Source organism: Salarias fasciatus, chromosome 13 (assembly GCF_902148845.1).
Source record: "Salarias fasciatus chromosome 13, fSalaFa1.1, whole genome shotgun sequence".
In the NCBI taxonomy this organism is placed as follows: domain Eukaryota; kingdom Metazoa; phylum Chordata; class Actinopteri; order Blenniiformes; family Blenniidae; genus Salarias; species Salarias fasciatus.
Window position 1 is genome coordinate 12,341,682 of NC_043757.1, and position 25,161 is coordinate 12,366,842.

At 44.9% G+C, this 25,161-nt stretch overlaps 1 protein-coding gene across 1 annotated transcript; it reads left to right on the forward strand.

Moving 5' to 3' along the window:
* slx4ip (SLX4 interacting protein) lies at positions 1–24,440 on the forward strand. Its single transcript, XM_030106559.1, has 6 exons — positions 1–135; positions 429–555; positions 12,447–12,515; positions 14,359–14,447; positions 22,659–22,765; positions 22,861–24,440. The coding sequence occupies exons 1-6, from the start codon at positions 1–3 to the stop codon at positions 23,603–23,605; spliced, it is 1,272 nt and encodes a 423-aa protein (XP_029962419.1). The 3' UTR covers positions 23,606–24,440.
* Positions 24,441–25,161: the final 721 nt, after the last annotated feature.

Here is a 25,161-nt window from a genome sequence, read left to right on the forward strand (position 1 = left end):
ATGCCCCTCAGCAACCTGTGGCTGTCCTTCCTCTTTGTGTTACAGTGTGGGAACTTTGCTGTGCTGGTGGATCTCTACGTACTGCCCCTGGGCGGCCAAGAGGACGCCAGCTGGTTTACTACAGACCACATCGAGGTACAGACACGGGGAGAAGGGCGCGCCTGTGAATGAGTGTGTGAGCGAAATACATGGCTTCTGTTGCGCTGCAGGCCTTTTGAAAAGACAGCGGCAGCGTAGAATCTAAAATGACTTTGAGCCTTCTCTCTTTTCTTTGTCGCAAAAAAACTGTTCCCATCTCGCTGCCACCCGCCTGTGAAGTGACCATACCCGCCTGTCACATGAGACCGCCGTCTTCCTCTTGTTTGCCTCTTCTCATCATTAATCTTTCCCTCTCTGGCTGCATTCAATTACCAGCAAACTGTTTGCAGGAGGTGACCGTCCTGGTTCGAGACTCCGTGGACCAGAGGGTGAAGCAGTACGCAGAGCTCCTTCTTAATCGCAGACAGCTCAAACAGAAGAAGGAGCTGGCACCTGCTGCAGCTTTTTCTGTTCAAGGTAACACACCATCTTGTGACTGCTGTTATTCTGCTCTCAAGCAAAATATTCAGCATTGCACTGATTTTTTTCCCCTTGCAATGCCATCCATTATCGGATTTATTTTCTTTGTTATAAAGTAATTCCCTGTTTACAAAATGTTGAGATATTATTTGTTCATATAAACAGAATGCAATAATTTTCAAGCTCACAGACCCATATTTTACTCCCAATACATAAACAATATATGAAATGTTGAAATATTTAATAACTTCATGGAAAATTTTAACTCATTTTAAGTTTGATGATGGCAACACAAACTTAAAATTTGTCTCAAAGAAAAACAAGTTTATAAATATCACAATCATTTAGGTTTTTTAGAAACAGACCAGTACAATGACTGTGGCTAAATTCAACACATTCGAGATGGACAGCCTCTCTGTTGATATAGTGCGCCAGTATTGAAACTGTCACAAACAACTTTGAGGCTTCCACCATCTATTGAGTATGAAACCATCAAAACACTCAGTAACAGACAAAATCTCTGTGCACAGGAGACAAGGTTAAAGGTCAATTACAGGAGTGTAAACAGTTCACCATGCAGTCCACATTTAAAGCTGGATCATGAACAAACGAAGCTGTATCCCAACACTGCCATCTTCTTTGAGCCAAAACCTGTTTAAGGCGGTCTGAGAAGCACTTGTCAGATGAATCGACATTTGTAATTACTTTTGGAAACTGACTGACAGCTCAAAAGCCTCTTTGAGGCTGTGGGGCTGCTTTAGTGTATGTAGCGCAGGTCTCTTATTGATCTGTAAGACTCCATCAAAACTGAAAATAACATCAAAGTTATAAAATCCAGGAAGGAAGACCCAGGACTGTTGAGCAGCAAATATGCTGCATGCGACAGGAATGGGGCATGGAATAACTTTCCTCTTCTCGTCCTGTGTCCCCGGGAACGCTACACCTTGATGAAGATGACCTCGATCCAACCTTTTTTTAGTTATTTTCCTCTCATTAAGTCCAAAATGAGCTAAATTTCCTGTAAAATGTTAAATTTGATCAGTGTCAACATGTGACATGTCATCTATGTTCTGTCAGATATACAGTTTTGCAAACGATTGCATTGTGTTGTAATTCTCATTCAACACAGCATCCTAATGTTTCTGGAAGTGGGTCAGTACTTCAACACATTTTATTTATTTTGTTTTGAATTTCCTGTTGTATATTCCCGTAGAATTAAATGATTGTCATGTTCCCTTTCTTTGTTATGGGCGTGTCTCTCATCAGATTTTGAAAAAAAGTAAAGCGATTTACTTTGGCCATAAACCCAAAACCATTATTTACTCGTTTAAAGCTCAGCTCACGGGGATTGCAGCGTGCCTGGATTTGGACCATTGGATTCAGCGAGGACAAAAGACGTGGAGTGCCACAACAGTTTGAAAAATATTTCACGGCTACCTTTTTGAGGGAGAGTGTGGGTGGAAAGACAACAGAACTAGTCGGGACACGGTGGCTCGCTACGCCCAGGGTGTGACCTGTAGGAGCAGGAGCTATAGCAGTTTTGTGTGGCACAGTTTAACTTGGCATGTCCCAGACGCATTGATAGATGCACGATTTGGCTCCATTAAAAAGCCTAATCTTTTGTACCCTTCTTTTCAACGTGGCGTTGGCATACGTTTATTTACCTGCACTTGTACCTCAATGGATAACATCAGAAATCAGAAATGGCTGCTGTGATTCATACAAAAAAATATACACAAGAGAAATCAATAAATCATGCATCTGTATGAAGAAGGCAATGCAGAGCATCCATGTTGATCCCACTGTGAATGCATTCCCCCAGCCACCCACACACATGCCTTTGAAGCAGTGTGGAGCGAGCATCAGAGGAACCTCCAGCTGCGCGTTCTTAGACAGACAGGTTTGTCACAGGTAGCAGTTAAGGGCAGTTAAACTGGGCTCACTCAGCAGGGCAGGCCTGACTGTGAGAGTGGGATTACAGGGCAGTCGGCCCCATAAAGTTTCTCCTGCGGCTGCAGCGCTGCCTCTCACGCTACCCTTCCTCCCCCCAAAACACACGCGCGCACTCAGCCCTGCCATCCACTCTGTGTCTTCATACCTGCATGTGTACGTACATGTTCGACCGTTGCGAAGGTCTCGACTTTATCGTCGTCGGCGTTTGCATGTTGCATGTATACAAGTGCTCCTACACATCAAAACTTGTTAAAAGCCAAAGAGCGACGCTAAGTTTGAGAGATACATCCTCCCCCTGGGTTAGGTGTGAACAAGCTGAAGGTGTAGGGTTACTGAAAAGCCTGACTCATATTCCCCATGACAGACTGAGGAGAGACAGACATCTCTAATGATGGAGATCACAGGCCGAGGCTATACATATACACACACTCGTACACACAAATTCCCTTCGCTCTGTGAACAGGGGGACTATCAGTATTTCAGCAGTGAAATATGCATGTAAAAATGATTAAGCTCCTTGCAGCTTTGCCAAAAAGAATGTAACCGGTGGAACATGACTCCCCACCATATCGGATAATTTTCCCCACTCAGAACATGAAAAGGTATAGCGCCTCAAACAGGCTGCACTCTAAGTCCTATTAAAGGTCTTAAGTGAGTGTAATGACATTCTTGGGTCTTTTCATTGTCCCATGTGAGGGAGGCGGCTGAGCAGTAAAGGTGGAGACTGTGACTGTGAGAAGTGAGCAGGCAGGCAGGAGCCATAAAAAGGGGAGGACGGACTGTAGACTCAGGGAGGGAAGCCCAGCAAACCTCAGGGTGGGTATTAAGTCTTGGGGTCGCCCATTCTGTAAGCAGGTCAAACGCTAACCTGTTAATCCTCACAAGACTGTCCCTAGCAGAGAAAGCCATTTTTCTACATCTGTGTTTGTTTCACCTGCATTTCAGCAAAACCAAAGTGGAAATCTTTCAGTGAGAGTTTGTGTGTGTGTGTGTGCACGCTGAGGCATACACACAAAGGTGTCAGGTGGGGTAAAACTGACGACGAGCCCAGAAATAGGCGAAGGGACTGCGGTGCTATGTGTGGGATGGTAACGGGGGAGCGGGGTGGGCTGGGCTGGGGGATTGTGTGAGGTGGCGTTTGAGCTGGTGCCAGTGTAAAATCACGGGGGCTTCCGCCAACAGACAGCAGTAAGAACAGCGTAACGGCCTCAGCTGTTGGCACTTCAAATGAGCCATCAACAGCTTTTAGCATTCCAAGGCCCTCCAGTGCAAGTGTTTGTATTCCACTTATCTCTATTGGCGGTTTTATTTGTGTGGACATGCTGTGTTGTGTGTGTGTGTGTGTGTGTGTGTGTGTGTGTGTAGCATACAGCGAACGTGTCCAAGAAAGTTTATCTCATGTGCTCTGCCAACAAATATTTAAGAGCTATTTCTTTAAATCTGAGCTGCGGAGGCCACCTCCCTCCACCCCACCCACCCCTTTCTTTCCAAGGCTACTTGAAACTTCATGATTAGCTCATAGAGATGTGATTTATTTATGTTTTCAGAGAGATGAACAAGCAGCAACTTTTCCCACCGAGCAGTCTGGCTCCAGACATGCAGAGTGGACAAGCTGGACTTTCAGACGTCCAGAGAAAGGGGAGTTTTGGGAGATCACTGTTAGCTCATGTTGAACACACCGACAGTTCTCAGAGAATTGACTGACGAACTGAAGTGGATAATGGGATCCCTTTTGCTGTGGAAAATACATATTTTGTCATTTACGATGACATTTGACTGAGAGGCATTTTGCCCTATGACAAAATGACGAGAGTTTTCTTGAAGTCACATGTCATTCGTAGCATGTTCTGGTATTCATGTATTGCCAGGATTACCTGTTTTGTTTTCTTTGTTTTCTCAGTAGATTAGATTTAATTTACTCACATTGCTGAACAGGCACTGCAGTGTGTTTTACCTCTTGGGGTATATTGATTTTTGAAGTCCATGATTGTGTATATACGTATTTGTGAGTATAGTTTGAGTGTAAACCGATAGGTCGCGTTTTACACGGATTTAGTTAACATGCCATTTCGAATTGCCAAAGCACATTACCAGATGTCATGCGTCTGCTGTTAGTATTGATATACCGGCGCTGATTTCCCCATGTGAGGCAGAGCTCAGGTATAGTTTAGCCTTGCGCTTTAAAGTCTTGGTCCCAGTCGGAGGAGTTAGAAGAGCTCTGAGGAAGTGGTACCTCGGGCCCGTTTGAGCCCGTGGCAGAGCTGGTTCCTCCTTTCTCTCCCTGCACAGGTGCCAGGGCTTAGAGGGAGGGAACACCTGCCAGCCTGTTTCCCCATGGCCACGGCGGGCTGAAGAGGCATTTTCCCAGGCTCCCCAGATGAATGGTCACTAATAGCCGTGGGAGAGGGCTTTGCAAGTGCTGCACAGTGTACCACTGACTCCTCTTGGCAGGCCTATGAAGGGGGCTTAAGGCAGCCTGGCCACGGCCATTGCAGGAAAAGCACAAGTGTTGCTGGATAGCTTCACTGTTGGAGAATGTGTTTACGAATGACCATCTCCCTTCCACTGAAGAATGTAGAGTGGAGACACTGCGAGGGAAATGGTTAATTTTTCCTCTGTCCAGGAGTGATCTGCAGATTTAGCTTTGTGGGCTTAGTTGGCTATTTGAAAGCCTCCAGCCTGAAGGCTAAAATGATTCATACAGTTTGTTTATTGTGGCCACAAAGTTAATAGCTTTTATTCTAACACGAACAAGTGAATTCCGACATCCCGGTCTCCCGCTGTGACACCTTATGGCAAGACAATCGTACCACTAGTGTTTCTGTAGTGACAACCTACATCAAGCCGCCTCGCTCCTTCTCATTGCTGCATCAGCATTTCCTATTTTTATGAGTGGCTGTCATGTGGGAACTGGTGTCTGTAAATGGAGAGGCATGCCTGTGGCAGAGTTACCTGCCCTGCTTTGTGTTACTGGGCGTGAGGCAGGCTGGGATTAAGGCGAGAGGGAAATGGAGACCTGTGACAGGAACAAAGGAATTCCAAGGCCCGGGCTGGAAATGGATCCTGATCAGAGTAACTGCTCGAGCCAGTCTGCCCCTCTTCTCCTCTTGCCCCCCTCTCCCTGGCCCCTGCTGGGCAACCCCCTTTCCCCTGATGCTTTGTGGTGTTGCTGTGGCTCTTTAAATCCTTCCTGTAAGCCCCTGGCCTTACTCAGCAGCAGCACATAGGACAGCCTGACTCCACTGCAAACCCCCATCCCTCTCTGTTACTGCACATGCTACATGCACACGCATTTTTCTTTTTTACATTTTTCTCAGTATCTCCTCTCCTCTTCTCTCCTCTCCACAGTTCTTCACTCGCCTCATGTCGCCTCTTTATGTTTTCTCACTTTCTCCCCCTCTCCACAGGGTCAGCTGCAGTCTCTTAGGACACAACCACAAACCCCGCCATGGCTGTCACACCACACTCTTTTCCCATATAATTAGGGCCTGAGCCTGAGCCTGAGCACGGATCACATTCATGTGACTGTTCCCTTTTACCACAATCTGCTGTGGGAGACGGCGCACACTCTCTTGAACTCATGCTGAGTGTTCAGCCTGACCAGAGTGCCTTGTTTCAGGAATTCCTGCAACACGCATGAGATGCTCTTTGCTCCTCTTTGAAAGAGCAGTTTCGTGTCATGTGTCCTTCGATTTCCTGTAGGCAGGTGTCACTGCAGTGCAGCATGAGCCAAATTTGCCTCTTGTTGTTGGGAAAGGTCTGCCTCAAATAGCTGCGACGAAAAGCAAGCGCGGTTTTATTATCAACATTGATCTCTCACCGGCATTTTTCTCACATTAGTTCAATGGGTTCAAATCATTGAAATATGCAAACATGAAATTCTCGCTGTAAACATATTTGTTTTTTGGCCTTAAGTCAAGATTCTCTGATCCCATTTTCATTAGACACTGGTAGCAATATCTTGGTAGAATCACCATGTGCGCCACGGATCACGTATTTCTATTTCTAAATACGGGCTATAGACTTGTAGAGGACTTGACAAACAGAGACAGCCTTCAGCTAAAACCTTGGTCTGTGTTTTAAAGGGCCAACGCAGTGCTTAACTCCAAGTCTCCAAACTTCTATGTGTAGCATTAAATCAAAAAGATTGTAATGAAACTGTCTTATTTTCAATGTGAAAGTGGCCGCACTTTGGGAGATTTGTGGCCTTTTGAGCAAATTAAGAGAAAAAGAAGATTGAATATGACATTCTGTGTCACAGCGACATCAGATTATGTTTCTGAAAAATGTATTTTTTTCCCTCAATAATTGTTCTGCGCTCCAAAAAAATACTCCCCTCCACTTTAGTCACATGCTTGCATTATGGGTTGGCCTGAGCTACCATGCTGCGGCGTATTTTGTAACTGCGATGAAGGGGTCACCCAAATGTTAAATTGAACACTCATGTGCAAATATTGTTTCAGGTGGACGTTGTGCGGGATGATAAGGCACAGTGCTCTCTGCGTAGTTACGGTTGCACACAGAGAGTGATGTCCTTCCAGGAAAGCCCCCACTTGCATATGGGTAACTTCCTCATGCTCTCTCATCCTTCACCACCCCACCCCGCTCTCCCGTTCTAAGCCCCAACTCTCCACCCACACTTGAGGACGGAGGGAGGGGGTCCACATCAAAGCGGGGATGTCAAGAGAGCAGGATTCTCAGGCACTGATGTCTGACTGTCCTGCTGATTCAACTCCTGTTCATAAAGGGGTTCGCGTGGGAATTACAGTTCTCCCGACTGATTCAGTCAGTGCATTAACGTGCACCACAAGAAACTCGGTTAATGAGAAGAATCAGGTTACAGCAGCAGATCGCACAATGCCTGTCCATGCATGGCGAAAATCTGATTTCTGTTTAACTTGCCTTTGCACGCAGCTGCTGGGTTGTCAGATTTCACTCACAGTTTTAACCCCTTAATACCAAATGTTACAAATTCATCTCAAACGCCCTCTGATGTTGATGCAGCCGAGGTAACCCACCAATGGTGGTCGATGCAGATTCTGTACAAGCCAAGGATTGTATTGGAAGTTTTTTTCTGAGATCTAGTTGTCTGACATTGCTTAAGTTTGCATCATAACTAAATTTCCATTTTGTTAATCCCTCCTATAAACCGCTTTATCCAGTCCTGTCACGGAGCGCTGCAGCCGATCCCAGCTGATTATAGGCAGACACGCCCTGGGACAAGTCACTAGTCTATTACACGTTTACTAATTAGTCGTAAATGCATGTTTTTGCCCATGTGCAGCACACGCAAGAAGAGCAAACTCCACATAGAAACCCCAAGCCCAAACTCGGACCAGCGATGCATCTGATGTTATGTGCCATGTGAAAAATAGTCACATTACCAATATCTACTTCAAAAAGTAGACAGTTATTTCTCAATAAATATATTTGTTTTGTATTAATATAAATAAATTAACAGTCAGGCATTAAAGCATGAAGAATGTGTCAATATAATGTAGATTTAAGGTTACCTTTTATTTTTGGTGGACACATGAATTTTCTTCTCATTATGCACACGTGCCTGAAATTTAAAATAATCCCTTTGCATATGTAAATGATAAGAACTACAGGTTGACTGATTTAATTATCGAGCAGTTCAATCATTACCACTGCATACCTGCTCCAGTTATCAGGCCTGACCAAGGCGCACGTCAGGTTATTTTAGACAGTTTAAAGATAACTCGGTGCCTTTGGAGCCTTTAAATTTGCCGAGCTCCTGAACTCATTGTGGTCAAGCTTCTGCCTGGTGACGAACCAGCCTGGAAAGCTTCCATATCAGAGCAGAAATTCTTATGGATTCCTGAGTGAGTCACAGCAGCACGGGCTGCCAGGAATGCAGATGGCGAGGAGAAGTGGGCTATGTTTTCTATGGCTGTTTTAATGATCTCCTCAGGATATGACTGAAGTTAATGAAGTCTGTTCCATGGGGGTTTACCTTTGACCCTGGTCTGAATGCCTCTCACCCTTGTCGGGTCCGTTTTACAGTCCCAGTCACTGCGGATGCCTTTTAGTTTGTTGACTTTTCTTTCCTCTCATTGTTTTCCCAGGAAGCGGTGAAAGCTGCAGTGTGTGTGTGTGCATGTGTGTTTCTTGAAGTACAGTACTGCCTTGGCACCAGCCCCGTGGAGTCTCGACTCTTTTTTCGCAGTTGTCCTGCGGTATATTACGAGATGGCAAAAGTCTTTCCAAACAAGCAGTTACAATATTATCAACCGCATTTTCGAAAACACGGAGCGCTGGCTTGTTTACTGTTTGATTTGATTTGACCCGCCATAATACTGCTCTGCATTGGATTTCAAAACAATTATGCAAGACCATCTTCTCTTCAAGGATGTACAAATGAAACCATTTAAAGTCCCTCCTCTGCAGATTTGGGTATTGCACCACTGCGGGCCACAGTTGCCACAAAAAGGGGCCACTTTTTCCCACAGGACGCACCAGCAAACTTTGTGAGAGAGAAACATGAATGTAAGCTTAGCACGAGAGAACCCGGGCAGGAGGCCAAGAGCAACTCTGCGCTGTGCGGGACGTTATAAAATCGAAGCAACAGCTGATGGCGTTGCACTGGTTCCCAACTCCGTGTCCAGACATCCCCGTCAGATCCGTCCTGGGAATTGGCGAGCCTGGCCCCGCCAGGGGAAAGCGGTGAGAACAGTTGTAGAGCCAGACATGAGGCTGAGGAGTCTCTAACGGACCAAATCAGAGCGTCTACAAACATAAAAAGCCATGAATTTGCAGTGAAAGACGTTTGCTTCCTGGTCCCTCCTGGGCCCAGCATAGACGGAGAAAACAAAACAGAGATACAGATCTGCATTCCTCTCTGCACGGATATCCACAATGGCTGATAGATAACCACTGCTTTGCTGGTGTAGAATCGTTGCAATATAAGATTTTGGAGAAATAACTACTGATATTAATGACAGATGCTGACTTTACACATACAAGGTGACCATGCCACTTCTTTCCAGAAAGTTTGTCATTTAATTATTACACTTTTTATGAATCACCTGTATTTAGCTTGTAGTGCCTTGTATTATTGTGTGTCAATATTACAAGGCACAACTTAGGTCTGAATCTTTTTATGGTGCTTCAACAGTATATAAAATATATAGTGTTGTATTATGTTTTTGAAATTAACATAAAAGCAGGGTTAGTTTTGATCATGGGATTTTATCAAATGTATTTGATAATGCGGTGTTTCATATCAGGCAGAGCAAATAAACTTAATGACTTCAAAGAGCTTCTTAACAAGTCCTTTTTTGACTCAGTGGTCAAAGTCCAAATTGTTCGATCGGTCTTATCTCACTTCATGAGATGCCTAATTTGCTACACATCAGACTAAACCCTAGAGGCTTCTTAAAAAAAACCAACAAAAAATAAACCAAAACTGAGGATTCACAAGCCAGAAACACCATGTGGTGGAGCGAACAGGCTGATTTCAGTGGTAATACCTTTCAGGGTCCATTAACTACAAAACATTTGCTACCAAAATACTAAATATTTGTCTTCTGCTTTTCATTATGGTCGGGGGAAAAAAACTCTACAAAACAATATGAATCAGAAATGAATAAAAACCACAAACTGAAGCTGAAAGTTGGTGATTTAAATCTGCTTTTTTTGGAATCTCAGAGTAAAACAACTGATACAACAACGTGCCGCCATTATACACACACAATTACAAAGTAACTTTTGATTGATCAAGTCTTTTGTTAAATGGTTTTTATTAATCCCCAATTATCTTTGAATGCCATCGGGCTCCTCTGTTGCACAGCCTCCGTGCTGCAAGTCAGGACATTTTAATCCCAGGCTTTGAATCCTGGAGCCTTAATGATTATCTCTTCTCAGGAACGGGTAAATACTTTGACTTTGCCTCTCATGAACATTTGTCAGCTCACGATCACAAATTCTCTATAGAAATACTTTGGCCGAAGGTGTGTCTGATGTAAGTTTTTTTTTTTTTTTTTTTTTGCTGTCTCTCAAGTGCACACATTTCAGATTTTGTTTTGATCTGGCTCAAGAGATTTTCGTCACCTCTTCACTAAATCCCGACAACACTGTCAAACACTGTCTCGAGTGAATTTTGCTGTTGGCTACAATTTTTTTTTTTTTTAATAGTGTTTGAGGATTAGAGGTTCTCTCAAAGGCGTGAAACTGACAAGTTTTATGACCTGTCAAGCAGACAGCAATTTCACTGTATAATCCTAAAACTTTCTTATCTACTTTGTGTTAAAACTCCAAAGTATGTGTCCATATGTGCAATTTAAATGACTCTTTCCAAATTGTTCAAATGATTTTCTGTTTGTATCTCAGAAATTATTAAGCCGTTTGCTGTTTTTGTTTTTCTTTTGTTAAACAGCGGGGGGGGGGGGGGGGGGGGGGGGGGGGGGGGAGTGAGCAGCAGCGGCGCTATCAATCTCTGGCCAGCAAGCTTAAGCATATACCTGTGACAGCTTTATGGCTAACTGCCACTGTAATGGCATGTCATTGTCCAAAACAGTTCTTTTTTGAAGACGCTGGTTAACTGCTTTAACTTGTTTTAAGATTGCGTCCACAGATGGGAAGATGTTCGCGCTGGCTTTGTGTGCAGTCGATATTCTGTGCGCTCGAGTGTTTTCCTCCCTCCTTCACACACCGTTCGGGCGGATTTGTCCCAGTTGTGTAGATCAGGTCCTGAGTGAAGAATTGGACTGTCAAGTGTGGTTGCCGCTGGCCAAAACATCTCAAAATGTCAACTTGTTTCAGACGTTTGATGACGATGCATTTTGGACATTATCCAGGGACGTCTGAGTGGAAAAGGTCAGGATTTTCTTAAGCTGCTGGAGACATCTAATCCTTTAATTGAAGCGAAAGCACAAAAATCTACATCGTTTACAGAAATGAATTAGCCACAAGGCAGTCGCAACATGGGAGAAAATAAGTAATACATGGTTTGAAGATTCGTTACACAGCCACTCCATCAGTAAAGAGAAATGGTCCCAAAAAGGTGCTGAAGAGTGATCGGGCTGCCCATCAGGTTCCCGGCACTGTGTGTCTGTTTGCACAGAACAACTGGATGGCGTGTAAGCCAGACTCTTGCTTTTAGTCAACAAATTCCTGCCAGATTAGGCAACAGGCCACTGTTTCTGCCCAGCACAACTTACATACCATGACAAACATTCCATGACAAACAGAGCGGAGACCCAAGACACGGCGTCTCTGCTCGCACCAAATCATCAGGTCAGTTCAAATGGAACTGAATGGAATCACACTTAATAAAGACTGTACACCAGGGCCCTCATTAAGAAGCCTGTTTAGGGCCAAGAATGTGCAAAAAAATAATAAAAATAATGGGAAAGTAATTTTTTTCTGAAGCATTCAGACTTCTGTTATTATTTTTTCATTTATAAAATCTGCTTTTCTGCATGTTTTTCAAACCTCCGAGAGCTGCACAGACAACAAAAGAGAAGGAAATTCCACTGTGGGAACCGGAATTAAACTGACATTTTACAATTTCATCAACAATGTTAAATCATTTTGAATATGTTGAGTGTGACACGCCTCATAACAGTTGGGAAAGGGGCAGCAAAAGTCCTGAAAATGAGTGGAACTCTTAATAAAGAGGAGCATTTTTCTAATAAACAGGGTAATAGGAAAAGAAGCAGGAAAAGAGCAATTTCCAGAGGGTGGCTAAGAGAAGTACAGACGTTCATTATTCTGTTAAAAACATTTATATCATATTTGTATATTAGCAGCTTCTGTTTTCTCATGACAGTGAACTGAATATACAGTTTATTATTTATGTCTTATGACACCACTGCCTACAAATACCAGCCAAAATTCCACTTATGCCAGACATGACATTTTTCATTATCTCTGTATTTCTCTCTTTTCTTTTCTTTTTTTTTTTTTTATAGGGGAAAACTTTGACCTGGTGGCCAATTTTCTGAAGCGGCACTCCAACCTCAGATGTCTTGTGAAGCAGGGTACGTGTCTCACATATTTTCAGTGAATCTATTTCAATGAAAGCAGTCAGAAATAGCCGTTCGCCGTCAGCCAGATTTCCCACAGAAAAGAGCAAGTCATCTGTGCTGTGCGTGTTGATTTTTTTCCCCCTCGCTTGGTTTTACGTCCTGTCCCTACCTGCTCAGGGTGTTGTTGGGAACAAGCGTCCATTAAGTGGCTCCCTCGAGAAGCCACTGAGAGAGAGAGAGAGAGACAGAGAGAGAGAGAGAGGGAAAGAGAGAGATGGCGGCACTGTCTCTGGAGGGAAGGGAGAATCCATCTCCATGGCCCATCTAGTGCCTGTGACCCATGGCCACCTTTTCATGGGACCAACATGGTTCTCTTCCTGTCAGTAAAGTTAATATCTGCTCCCTGGGGGCCGGGGCCTGGATGTTCAGGCAGCGCTGACCTGCAGCGGGCCGAGATGACGGCTTCTCTCAGCAGGTCCATTGCACATCAAATTAGACCCAGCCTCCTGGGGTCAAAGGTTGTGCAATGCGGCCCGCTGCGCTGAGCTCGCTGCATATATGTGGTTAGATCGCGTAAAGCTTTCTATTAGCTATAAAACGGACTGTTTAAAGTCTTTTATTGCGATTGGCTTCATGGCAACGAGGTTTAAGCCGGATTCTTGCAGTCAGGCTGTGGGACTGATTAAAACATGGATGCAGCAATAGTTTCTCTTTGAGCTGACTCAATGTTAAAGAAAAACAAAGTATATCATCGGTAGGGTTTTAAACTCGTTTGCTCTTTAACTGAAATTACAGAGGTAGCCACAGCATCCGCCAGTCCGTCGGTTTAAAGAGATGGATTAATAAAGACGTAAAGAGTGGAATTGCCCACATCACCTGGAAAGCATTCATTTGCTATTTAAGCTGATTTGCTCTGCAGCCTCCGCCTGCCTCGCCTTCTGTTTATCTGAATGTTTCCCACTACATATTTTGGCCTGACGGTGGCCTGAGAATTCGTGTTCAAAGGCCAATAATTTCCACCGCGCTATTCAGTGGAAAACTGGCAACTCGATTTTGAGCAATCAATCAGCGCCCAAACCCACACACAACATAATCGTTCTTAGTCACCGTTGTTATTTACTCCACCCAAGGTATACGCAAGTTAAACCCCTGCTTAACAAAAACTTAAGGGCTGACATTGTTTACAAACCACACAAGTGAGGCAAAAATAGTGTTTTTAAGCGTGACCACAATGAGAAATGCGAGCGCTTTCAGACTAAATGCTTCGAAACCTTTTGGTGGTGGACTAGCTGGAAGGGGAAAAAAAAAAAAAGCAGACTAAAACGAATTATCATGTCCCGCCAATGCTCCTGGTCACATTTCGGAGCAGAAAGTAACTTTATCTTTGCTTGAGCTCACCATCACGATGATGAGGAGCATTTCTATTGCAACCTGTGTACACAAAGAAGGCTCCGAACGTTTCCCTGACTTGACTGCTGGGTTCATGTGACACACTGCGGTCGTTTCATCTGGACGGCTTTCAGACAGTTTGATTCTTTTATTATGATACAGTAACAAATATTGTTATTGTACTGAAAATAATATTTTGAGCCTTTAATCTTTTAAAGTCAATGGAGCAGTCGAAATACTCCCAAAAGCCAAAGTTGATGTAAAGTTTCATGCACTTCATAAAGTTCAGCATTCATATATAAACTGTCATTTTCTCCCCGGTCTGAGGGACTGTAAATACTTGGTGTTAGTAAATGTGAATTCAGTCATCCACCACAATTCCCTCTGTCTGTCTTTGACTAATAATTAGAGGTGAGGCCGAGTTATTAACCAGCGGGATCTGTGCCGTCTCTCTGCCCGCTCTCAGATTTGCGTGTGTTTCCTGAACGATATGTTGTGTGTGTGAGTCGTCCGAAGGATGCCTCGGCCCACCATGGAAACCCGAGCCCGGCTGTGGTGAGTGCTGTTTATACTCCTCTATTTCCTCTTCCAGTCGCCTGGCAAAAAAAGTCCTGCAAACGGCCTGCGTGTTATTACAGGGATGCGTCGCCAAATTGTGCTCTCACTTCTATCTGCTGATCCTCTTTACAAGGGGCCGCGCTCCGAAACGACTCGGGGTGGCGTCAGGTTGGGATGAGACGGAGTCAACCAGGGACTGGATGCCCAGAGAATAAGAGAATAAGAACAAGAGGAAAAAGTATATATTTATTTCTAGCTGCACACTTGTGCAAATGGCCTAAAAGAGCATTGTCATATTGATATTCCATCTTTATAGGATTAAGAGTTTTGTCTGCCTTTTGGGCAGAATTTCCTTTAGACGTGAACAATCATTGTGTGACGTCCCGTTTTTAGCTCAGATCGAAGTCGTGCAGTTTTCCAGCTGCAGCTGTCTCGATGCACTTGAAATGATCAGTGACACCCATTCACTCGCGGAGGCACCGCGGCGAGCTCGCACACCAGTGGGAGACACCTGTGGTTCAGCGTATTGTTCATCTGCCAGGGACGCTTTGCCACATGGACTATGGGGATCAAACTCCCGACATTAGGCCCAGTGGACGACGCTCCTCGGCTGACAGAGCCACAGATGCTCCAGCTTCTTCTTTTCTCTTACATTGTTTGAGCTGTTAGGTGAAAATCTGCCGGTAAATTCCATGTAACTTGATTTATTTGATAGAAACACTATCTGTGCTGACCGTAGCATGTTGTGCTGTTCCTCTGTTGCAAGAGCTGCTACTGCAGATTTGTTTTTGCCCATTCATATTATAAGAAATTATCTTTTGGTCAGTGTTTTTTGTGATCTCAAAGTCTCCAGAGCACTCTGGGAAAAGGGCGGCAGAGAGGCTCTCACCTTGGCAGTCACATCAAATACGGACATGTCTCCCATCGTATCCCATGATCACTGGCCTGATGTTTTTCTGTGGGCTTTTTTTTTTTTTCTTTTTTGCTATTGTTTCTCTTTGAAATGTCTCTGCACTCTCCAGAGTTTTGGCGTCCAATGAAAGCAGTAATTGTAATATTTTTAGTGGAGCAATACAACCGTCAGTGAAAAGTTCACATTGTGTAACCAATTTTCCAGTTCACAGAGGCATTGCTGTCGATTGCGTTCCCCTCCTCAGGATGTGGTTCTCCGGGCTCATGCAGTACAAGCGGAGGGAATTGGAGGGTGGGAGTCTTGTGGTGGCGCGCTCGATTCGCTCAACCCCGAGCCTGGTTTTGTCAGGGAACGACACCAGACAGAAAGGCTGAAGTTTTTTTTTTTTTTTTTTTTTTTTTTCCTTTCCACATGACAAAAACAATCGTTTGTTTACATCCCTCGCATGGCTCTCTTTCAGGCAGAACGGGAGTTTTTGTCATTTCAACGCTGCCAAAGAAGGCAGAAATCTGGACGTAAAGAGGTTTACGCTGCATGAGTCACAACTGATGTAAGGTATAATAATGTTGCCGTCTAAAAATAATGGGGTCTTTGGAGTTGCATGTCAGGGCTGATCTCATTTTTAAGAAGGGGTCTTTTATTCCACGACCCGACAGCATGGGCCCACTCGTCCGCCTCATTTCCCTGTGTTTGGGGAGTTTCCGGGTTTGTTGTCAGGATTCAGTTTATGTGACTCCTTCGACAAAAATCTTCCACCGCAGACTGCAGTGGAAATGTCGATTCATCCGATGCACACTCTTCATAAGGTCAGCGAGGTTATGTAGTGAAGGAAGCGAGGCGACGTCACTGCTGGCCCTTTGTCCGGCGAGATCCAGCCTTTACTCCCACACTGCAGCACACTGTATGTCAGTTGTGTGCAGTCTGTTCACACGAGCCATATTTTCAGAAAAGTAATGAAACAGTTCAGAGCGAATGCGAAACAAGCGCTTATCATCACAACTTGAAGTTGATGCTGAACTCTGGGATGTTTTTTTTTTTTTTTTTTTTTTTTTTTTGCTGACGCGGTTTGTTAAAAGTTTTCTTCGGGGTGACCGCATTTTAGTTTTATAGCTCCAACATGGAGTTCTGATCCTCTACACCTTCAAGCAGCTGCAGTTAAGCAGCTCTACTTTAAACAGGCCAGATTTCACAGCTCGACATCCAAATACCACAAAACAAGTGTTTATAGCTGCAGGAGACATTTACAGGAAAGCGGAGTATCAAGACTTGTTGATAAAGGGAACGATTTAAAAAGTTAGTTTTTATATACCATTCCAGTGACATTTAAAGGTCCGGTTAGATAAGAAAACATTTTCGGGTTTTTTTCTTGTGTCTATGGGCTTGCTGGTTTTTTTTTGTTTTTTTTTTGTATTTGACTGGCGTTCTTTAGATGTTTTTATAGGAAATGGCCACAAGTGTTTGAGAGTCGTGTTTGGTAGAGTTTCAGGAGCTCTTCAACCAACACGTGCCTCAAGTCTGAACTTATTACTGCTTTTGAAGTACGGACTGTGGAGACAGCGGAATGAAGCACGGAGCTGCCACGTCAGGAACTGCGTGCGCTGGCATTTCAATATCATACTCCACGATATAATGAGATAACGTGGGAATATATGATCACGTTGTACCATAAACTTGATCGTTTCGCAACATGTTATCGCGCATCGATAAGTTATTGTGTGAAATATTGAATCTAATTATATTGTAATGTATTGCTGATGTGTTCTTTGTTCTGTTCAGCAGCAATAGACTGAAGCAATATTCCCATTTTTGAATATTGAGTTTTTTTTCTTGATTTGATTTAATTACCTCTGAGATGTACTAAAACTTTCTGCGTGACACTGAAAAAAAAAAAGCCCTCAGTAATCTAATTTGTCAAGACTGTTGAAAACTTTACAATTTTTTTCTGTCACTGTTTTAAAATAATTCCGTCTGTGATGGAAAATACTGAGTCCAACGGCCTCCTCTCATGTCTGGAGCCGCTGAGTAAAATTAAACCTGATATCCAGTGTTTATTTTGACCTAGAAACCTAGACTGGGCCGAGACATTGCTTTATTTGCACGAAGCAGTGAGGAAGGAAACAAAAGGCAGAGCCTCCTCTGGAAACCGTTTTCTCTTTTTTTTTCTGGTTTCGTTAAGTTCCTCAAAAAAGTTTCTCATATGGTGAGTCAGCGCCGGCGGTGAGGACGGCAGCATGGGAAGGAAGAGCCGGTGTTTAGGATTGCGGCCTTTGTTTTCTAGTCAGGCACAGAGTGGGCAGCCGAGGTGAGTGGCGTGCTGGGCTGCAGAAGTTTGGATCAAAGGCAGAGCAGATGTGTTTCCAGTCCCCCCCCCCCCCCCCCCCCCCCCCCCCCTCTGGACGGGCCTGTGTGTTTACTCATGACCTCAGCACGCCTCTGTTCTTCACAGCTCGCAGCAGCTTAGCGGCGGCCCTTTCCCAAGCGTCCAGCGTCTGCCGACCTCCTCCGGGCCTCGGCCAGGCCCGCGGCTGCGGCTGCGCCTCGCCGTCCCGTCACGTCCAGAGCTGTTTACACTGGTCTGTGACTCACAAAGCGAGCCGAAGCAGTTAGCAGATCGCCTTAATCTTTTCACATGGGTGGAACCCAAAAAACTTTTGTCATTGTTTGAGGATAAGAAATGTCCTCTATTTTGGGCCAGTATGTGCCCGTGCATGCCTGTTGACTTTGTTGCAGGGAAGATGTGGTGAGCTTAGACAAACAGGGCATGCTTCCTCTGTGGGAGCGGGGTAGGTGGAGGATGAGGGGAGGGATTTGCCGACTACATTCACGAACATCTCTGCAGGACATATTTCTGCCCTGACAGTTAAATGGTGTTTTTGTTTCTCAGCGCTGGTTCGAGGATTTTGTCTTATTCACGGTGTCATCCTAAAGCCGTTCAAAGAGTCCCCGGGTGGAAGGAAAACATGATTTCTTTAACATGAGCAAACTGGGCGATTCAAGCATGTCAGATGGAGATAAAGCATTACTTTGAGGGCAGATGAGTGAAAAATTGTCCGTGCATGATGGCTATCTCCGGGATTTAGTGTGTGATAGGTGAGAAATGAATACACAAAGGCAACCAAACAGTCTGGTTTCACTGTGGCAGATCAGAGTTGATGGTTGATTGAAGCCTCCCATGTTGAGCTCTTCGCTGACTTGTTTTGTATTTTTTTCAGAATTCTGGTCTCTTCCTTTTTTGACTTTAGTCTGAATGATGAGTTGAGAAAGCTTCTGAAAGATTCTTGAAAAAGCTGTTGGATAGGTCCTCTGAGCTTCGACATTCATTGTTGGGTTATTGCACAGAGGAGTGTGTTCGTGAAAAGTGTATCGGTGCAGAACTTTACTGTGTTTGAACATGGAACGGTACAATCAATAAGCAATGCGCTGAATACCGAGACAGCCGTCGTCTTCTGCAGCAGCAGACTATTTTATACCGCTCAAGGACCATTTGCTCGCATCACAGCATTACTTTCAAGTGCAGCTGCGTTAAAAGATAACCAGCATAATCTTCTTATTTGTGTTCCTACCTTATCTTACATGGCAGAAGAGAAACTGTTCGTTCCCTGTATTTTATGGAGCCTGTTGTTGCTTATCTTTTTGAAGTTGTTTCCACGAGTTGAGGAAAGCTATGAGAATCTCCTCTGGTCTCCCTCTAAAGCAAATGATTCATTCTCTCTGCTCTGCCTGCCCTTTTGCCAGGCTTATCTCTGCGCTCTGACATCCAGATGTGCTGTCTTTTTCCCCCACTCCTGCGGTGGAGTCGTGTTGTTCTGGAGGCTCCGGGGGCCGTGGAGGGCGATCTCCGTGCGCTCTACATGTCGGATCACGAGGAGCACTTTGCAGCTTTGTGTGGGGGCGAGCAGAATGACTCGCCAAGGGGAGGTTAAATCCTTTCTTTTTCTTTTTCTGTTGCTCAGGGAGAGGTGGTAGCGGCGACGGATAGACGTCCCTGTTTACCACAGTCCCTCCCCCCTTCTTCATGGGTCTCTCTCTCTCTCTCTCTCTCTCTCTCTCTCTCTCTCTCTCTCTCTCTCTCTCTCTCTCTCTCTCTCTCTCTCTCTCTCTCTCTCTCTCTCTCTCTCTCTCCCTCTCTCTCTCTCTCTCCTAGCTGTTTGGAGTTTGCATCATTCCACACAAGATTAGGCCACTTGGTTCCCACACAATACATTCTGTTTCATCCACATAGCTTGTGATAATCCTAAAGTTGTTCATGCTCAGTCTCACTCTGTCTTTTTTCTCTCTCCCTCTCTGTCTTTCCCAGACCCCTGGCAGTAATATTTCATGCACCATCTCTCCTCTCTCTCTCTCTCTCTCTCTCTCTCTCTCTCTCTCTCTCTCTCTCTGTTTCTTATCTATCTATCTTTTACTTTCTATATATATCCAACCTCTTCCTCTCTTCGAGCTTCTTCCTCTCCGCGGCTCTGTTCATTCACTCTCCTGAGCTTTTGAAGTTGTTGCCGACAGGAACTGAAAAAGCACTAAACTTTCCCAGAGAACCTCCCTCTGGCTCCCCGTCGCTTTTTTTTCTTTCAAGTTCATTTTTCAAACGGCATTTATTCATATTAAACAGATGAAAATACATATCAAGGCATTACAATGCAAATGACGGCACCCACGTTTCTCCCAGAATTGTTGTTGTTGGGGGTGGGCGTGTGAGTGCGCGGGCAAGACGCGAGCGTGCATGCGCGGCCCCGTCTCGAATCCCGGTCCGAGGCCGGTTCTGCGGCTCTGGATGTCAGACGGGGAGTTAAAGACTGAGTGTCTGCCCACACTGCAGCATGACTCCATCTCCACACAAAGAGCAGCCTGTGGAGGACTTCCTGTGTGAGGATTCTTGCGTTTGTGGGCATGCTGGAGAGACGGTTGAGGTCAGGCAATATGACTCTGAGGGGGTGCGCCTCTGCTTTTGTTGTGCTCCCCTCTAAATACTCGCTCTTTCTCCTACTCCGTAGTATCCTCTCCCCTTCTTTCACGTCAGCTCCGCCCACTTCCTTGTCGCCCAGCCTCTTTATTCACTGCCCTCCCTCCGTCTGGACTCTTTATTCCGTCTAACCCACCACAGACACAGTTGCTAGGACTCAACACTCAGTGCAAAGCCACAATACCCCTGCTTGCCCGTACAGCTTTGGACAATTGCTCCTTTTCCTCTGGTGTGTCGGCTCGCATGTTGCCACTGGTGTTGTGACATGGGGGATCGGACATTAACGATTTTTTAATCTGTTTTCACAGTGACTTGTGCATGCCAGAGTTCACCACACTGGCCTGTTCTGATGTGCACATTCATCATTTTACCAAGCAGTTCATGCAGTAATACCGATCTAAAAAACAGCCAATGTTAAATAAACACAGTGGTCAAAATCTTGGATTTTCTTCTTTTACTCCTGTCTGGTTGGATTTTCCCACTGCAGCATCGATGTTCTGATTCATGATGATCCCACGACTCTGTGACTGTTTCACTACTTTCATATAGACTGAGAATGGATAAGACTGCTGGATGGAGTAAATTGTAGGTCGGCATTAAGAGAATTAACAATGAATTGCATGACAGTAATATGTTTATTTCATTGTTTTTAAGAGGCAATATATAGTGAACGTAGATGATGAACACAAAATCTTATGACAGCCATGTGACGAAAACGTTACTGTGAGCGCTCTCCCGTCTGAACTGAAGGGAAAGTGAAGGACACGATCTTCTCTCAGAACAAAACAAAACCATCCTACTTTCTCGTGCACTGGTAAACACACTGTGTGTGTGTGTGTGTATGCAATAGGTGTGATTGTGTGTGTGGTCAGTCTGTGTTTCCCCTGCCTCCACCCACAGCCAGTTAAGATCGGCTCCAACCTCCCACGACCCTAATTTGGATGAATCAGTACAGACAATGGAGGATTGGACAAAGAATGGATATGCAGACCTCATTTTAGTTGGTCAATAGTTGCAGTTGCTTTTTTTTCTTGCTTCAGGAATAGCAATGTACCTGACCACAAGCTTATTTTAAGACCCAGACACCCGTGGTATGTTTGCCAGAAAGGAAAATGACAACATCAGCAGAACCTTCTGTTCAGAGCTCTGTGTTGAGAGTACAGTCAGGCTGGATGCTGCTGAAAGGTGTGCTTTTTACTCAGAGTTCATCTTTCTGCAGCCAATTTGCAGCCGACTTTTTTTTTTTTTTTTTGTGCAACATGGATACCTCTGCCGTACCTGCTTCTTTTTTGCTTTATTTAAGTCCATTGCTGCGCTCCTTTGTTTTGAGTTTGGATAAAGAGAAATGTTTCAGGCCGGGTCACTGTGAACTCCCCTGTAAGGCTCACGTTAATGTGGATGCATGCTCTCAGCACGCACACAGAAACTAGACCCAGTTTCTGATTTCATTTCCCACACTGCTGGCTCAAGTCAAACTGATATTATCGCTACATTTTTTAAAAATGACATTAATCAACAAGTTCTTAAAAAGCCCTCGAGCTTTAAGTTCTGCTCGATTTACCAGTAGCGTCTCTTGTTAGCTCAATAAACCACAGTCTGTTCGGGATCAGCCAAGGAAGGACCTGTGTTTAACCTTCATTAGTGGCCTGTTGAGGGCACACGTTGGTGAGATCCAATTTTCAGCTTGGTTCTGCCTCAGAGGGTCCCCTTCATCTGTGCTTATGCTGATCTTTGACCCCAGATTTAACCACTTAAACTGTCTCAGGTGTCTAGTGGCGCTCACAGTAAAGATTTTCAGATTATCCACCCGCGTCTTCTTTAAAATCATTTCATTGATTTGTATTCTCGAGTTTCAGTGATTTTCCCTTGCCTTGCTTCACCATCTTTATAATTTGTCTTCATCATTTGCTGTTTTAACTTGTCAGCAGTGTCACTGTTTAGTAATTCTGCCTCCGGGTGCAAGCATCCCCTGTTCGTCTCAGACAGTTTGAACATTCGTCATCCGATGATGAAACAGTCATTTTTCCCCGAAGCCTTTGAAGTTGACGCTGCAGACAGGTCGAAGTGGGGCATGAATTCTTCGTGCCAGCTGGGCGGTTCTAAATGTCTCTGAAGACCTCGGAAACATTTTCTCTGCAAAACGTCATAGTTCAGATAATGAGGCGACAACACCATTTCGTGTTAAAGAACAGTAGGAGAAGGATGTATTGACATGAAGTTTAGGATTCTTTTCATGTCTAATAGCTGCAGATGATGACAGCGCCATGGAGCCAAACCTTTCCAGTGCATGCCAGGAATAATATTTTTTGTTTACACCGATCCTGTTTGTCCTCTCTAGACCGAGCCGAGTGAACAAAGCAGATCGGCATATTTTTCCAGTGTGGGAGAAACCCAAGAGCTTTTAAACAGCTCCGCAAAAACAAAGAAAACTGTGCTTCAAAAGCTGTAAGTATGATCTAATGCAGAACTTTCCAACCCCACCAGTCAGGGAGGACACTGGAGTATCTCTTCTCATACTTTTAATCTTTTGATATTTTCAGAGCGAAACACGCGAGTGCTCAGCGAGACCTTTGTGGTTTTACTACAGCGGAGCTGCACAGTGACCAGAAAGCCAGCCCTGAAACCCAGAGCCTAATACCCAAAGCCGGAGAGTCAGAATCGAGGATCGAGGCGACGTCCAGCTCCGTGCTGAAGGCGCTTCCAGGGTCAGACCACGAGGTGCCTTCCTCCAGCGATGTAACTCAGAAGCAGGAGTGGCAGGCTGGGAGTCCTGCTCCGAACGGCGTCAACCTAAATGAGGCCTCGGCAGATCTCTGCCAGCATGAAATCAGTCAGAAGACCAGCAAGAGGTCTGAGCTGGATGCTGCCGGGGAAGACCCTCAGCCACAGAGGGCCAAGAGGACGTGCCTTGGAAGACCTCCAGCCACAATGCAAACCCTCCCCACCGACAGCTCCCCACAAACATTCAAGCGTGACCTTCTTCCTCTGACGCCCCTTCCTCCAGTGGAAGCCAAGACAGAGTCCAAGGCTTTCCCTGTCTCGGAGTGCAAGAAAACCACAGTGGAAGTAGAGCTGCTTACTCCAGGGAAACGGGCCCAAAGGCTCCCCCTCACAAGCAATAACACGGCACAGACAAACCAAAACAGGCTGGCCGCAAGTCTGAGGGGCCTATCTGTCAACCCTGCATCCTCAGGCTCCTCTATTGGTTCCAGATCCGCGCTCGCCGAGGAGGGGAGTGAAAATGTACCCAGAACCTCCAGATTACGGCGATTGAAGAAGTCCTGAGGGGGGAGAGACGGGCTACAGTGAAGATGCCTGACGCCACGGAGATAGAGATGATATTCTGTCAGGCTACATGTTTACCCCGTGCTGTTGGTGCGGTTTTCCTCACATGACTTGCATTTGTGCGTGTGTCACTTCTCACTAAAATATTTGCTCTCCTCGCATCTGCTGCGCACACACACACTCACACACACACGCAAGATCAAATGCTGCACACATTATTACAATTGATACACGAGCGTTTGAGTTGCGCTCCGTCGAATACTTGAAGCGGACTCTGCCTCCACCCATAAGTATTGGTGGTCAAGAGAGGCTCGCAAATGAAAGTCAAAAACCTTTAATTGGAGTTTAGATTTGGTTTTGTGTTGGAGATTGGGGATTTCAGACAGGCAGGAGCCATGCAGTACGTCATGGCTCTCCGTCTGAAACGCTGGCTCCTACGTGTCTGAAAACTGTCCAGTTTCCCCCGCCGAAGCTCTGCTGTGATTGATTGCTGTTTCCAGTTTTATTTCATCACCTCGTTCTAAAAATGCATTCTGTAGTTAGATTTCATTCATGTATAATTTGTTGCATGCTCAGTTGCTAAGCACCTGAAATTAATCTGCAAAACTGGAAGGCATCATGCGGCATTTATGCTGAATTTGGACCAAATCTATGTGGCTAATAGCGGTAAAATGGGGAACAGCGGGACGTCTGCTGCATCACAGGTTAGAGTGGGAGCTCCTGTCGTCACTGTGACACTTGGTCTCTGGCTCAACCCCAAAGGCAGCAAATAAGGAAGTAACAGTCACAGTATAGCTTCAAAACCAAGCTGCTCCATCCACTGACATGCTGCAGCATGTCAGGGGATGGAGCTTGTTTTCATATTACTGGAAATGCATTTTTTTTTTTTTTTTTTTTTTTTTTTACGATAAAAATAAAAGTTTTTCTTCCCTGTGGAAAACCCCTTCTGAATCGTTCTGTGTAAATGTGCAAATTGGCATGTGCATGTGGATCTCGGCGCATTGTTTTCCTCGCAGAGTCCAGACTGGCTGAAGCTCGTGGCAGTTCGACGGGGAGGTCTGTCCAACAACAGCATTAGTGGTCGTAACCGAAGAGGAGTCACTACCAAAAGTCAGTTCTGGGCTTTTCAAAACCAGGAATATGGCAGATTAGTGAAAAAAGGGCCGTAACGCTTTAAATCTTAAGACGTTTGAGTTAATTCTCAAGAGGTGTAGCGAAGGTCTCGTCCTTGGTTTAATCCTCTCAAAAAGGTTCTTTTGGAGAGTTGAGACTTACAATCAGACCCGTATTCTAACATCCAGCTACAGCGTCAAAGATCATTTTAATAAACCCCATCTGGATGGGATGATGGACTTGTTGACAATATGACTCCAAACCAATACTGAACCCCGGGCAAAAGACACTTTTCTTTTTTCTTTTGTAGATCCCCAGCGTTGTGTTGTCGATGCCAATGATGGCCTAAACATCAGTCTTCTCTGGGCCCAAGGAAAATACCTTCCTAGCTTTCCCTGTTGCAAAACTTCTGTTTAGTGCCGTGCAAGTTAATGATAATCAGT

Excerpts from the sequence above, each read along its gene's own strand:
- slx4ip (XM_030106559.1), top strand. The coding sequence starts at position 1 with ATGCCCCTCAGCAACCTGTGGCTGTCCTTCCTCTTTGTGTTACAGTGT. Across the intron at positions 12,516-14,358 it reads CAGATGTCTTGTGAAGCAGG|ATTTGCGTGTGTTTCCTGAA; the intron begins GTACGTGTCTCA and ends GCCCGCTCTCAG. Across the intron at positions 22,766-22,860 it reads AAAACTGTGCTTCAAAAGCT|AGCGAAACACGCGAGTGCTC; the intron begins GTAAGTATGATC and ends TGATATTTTCAG.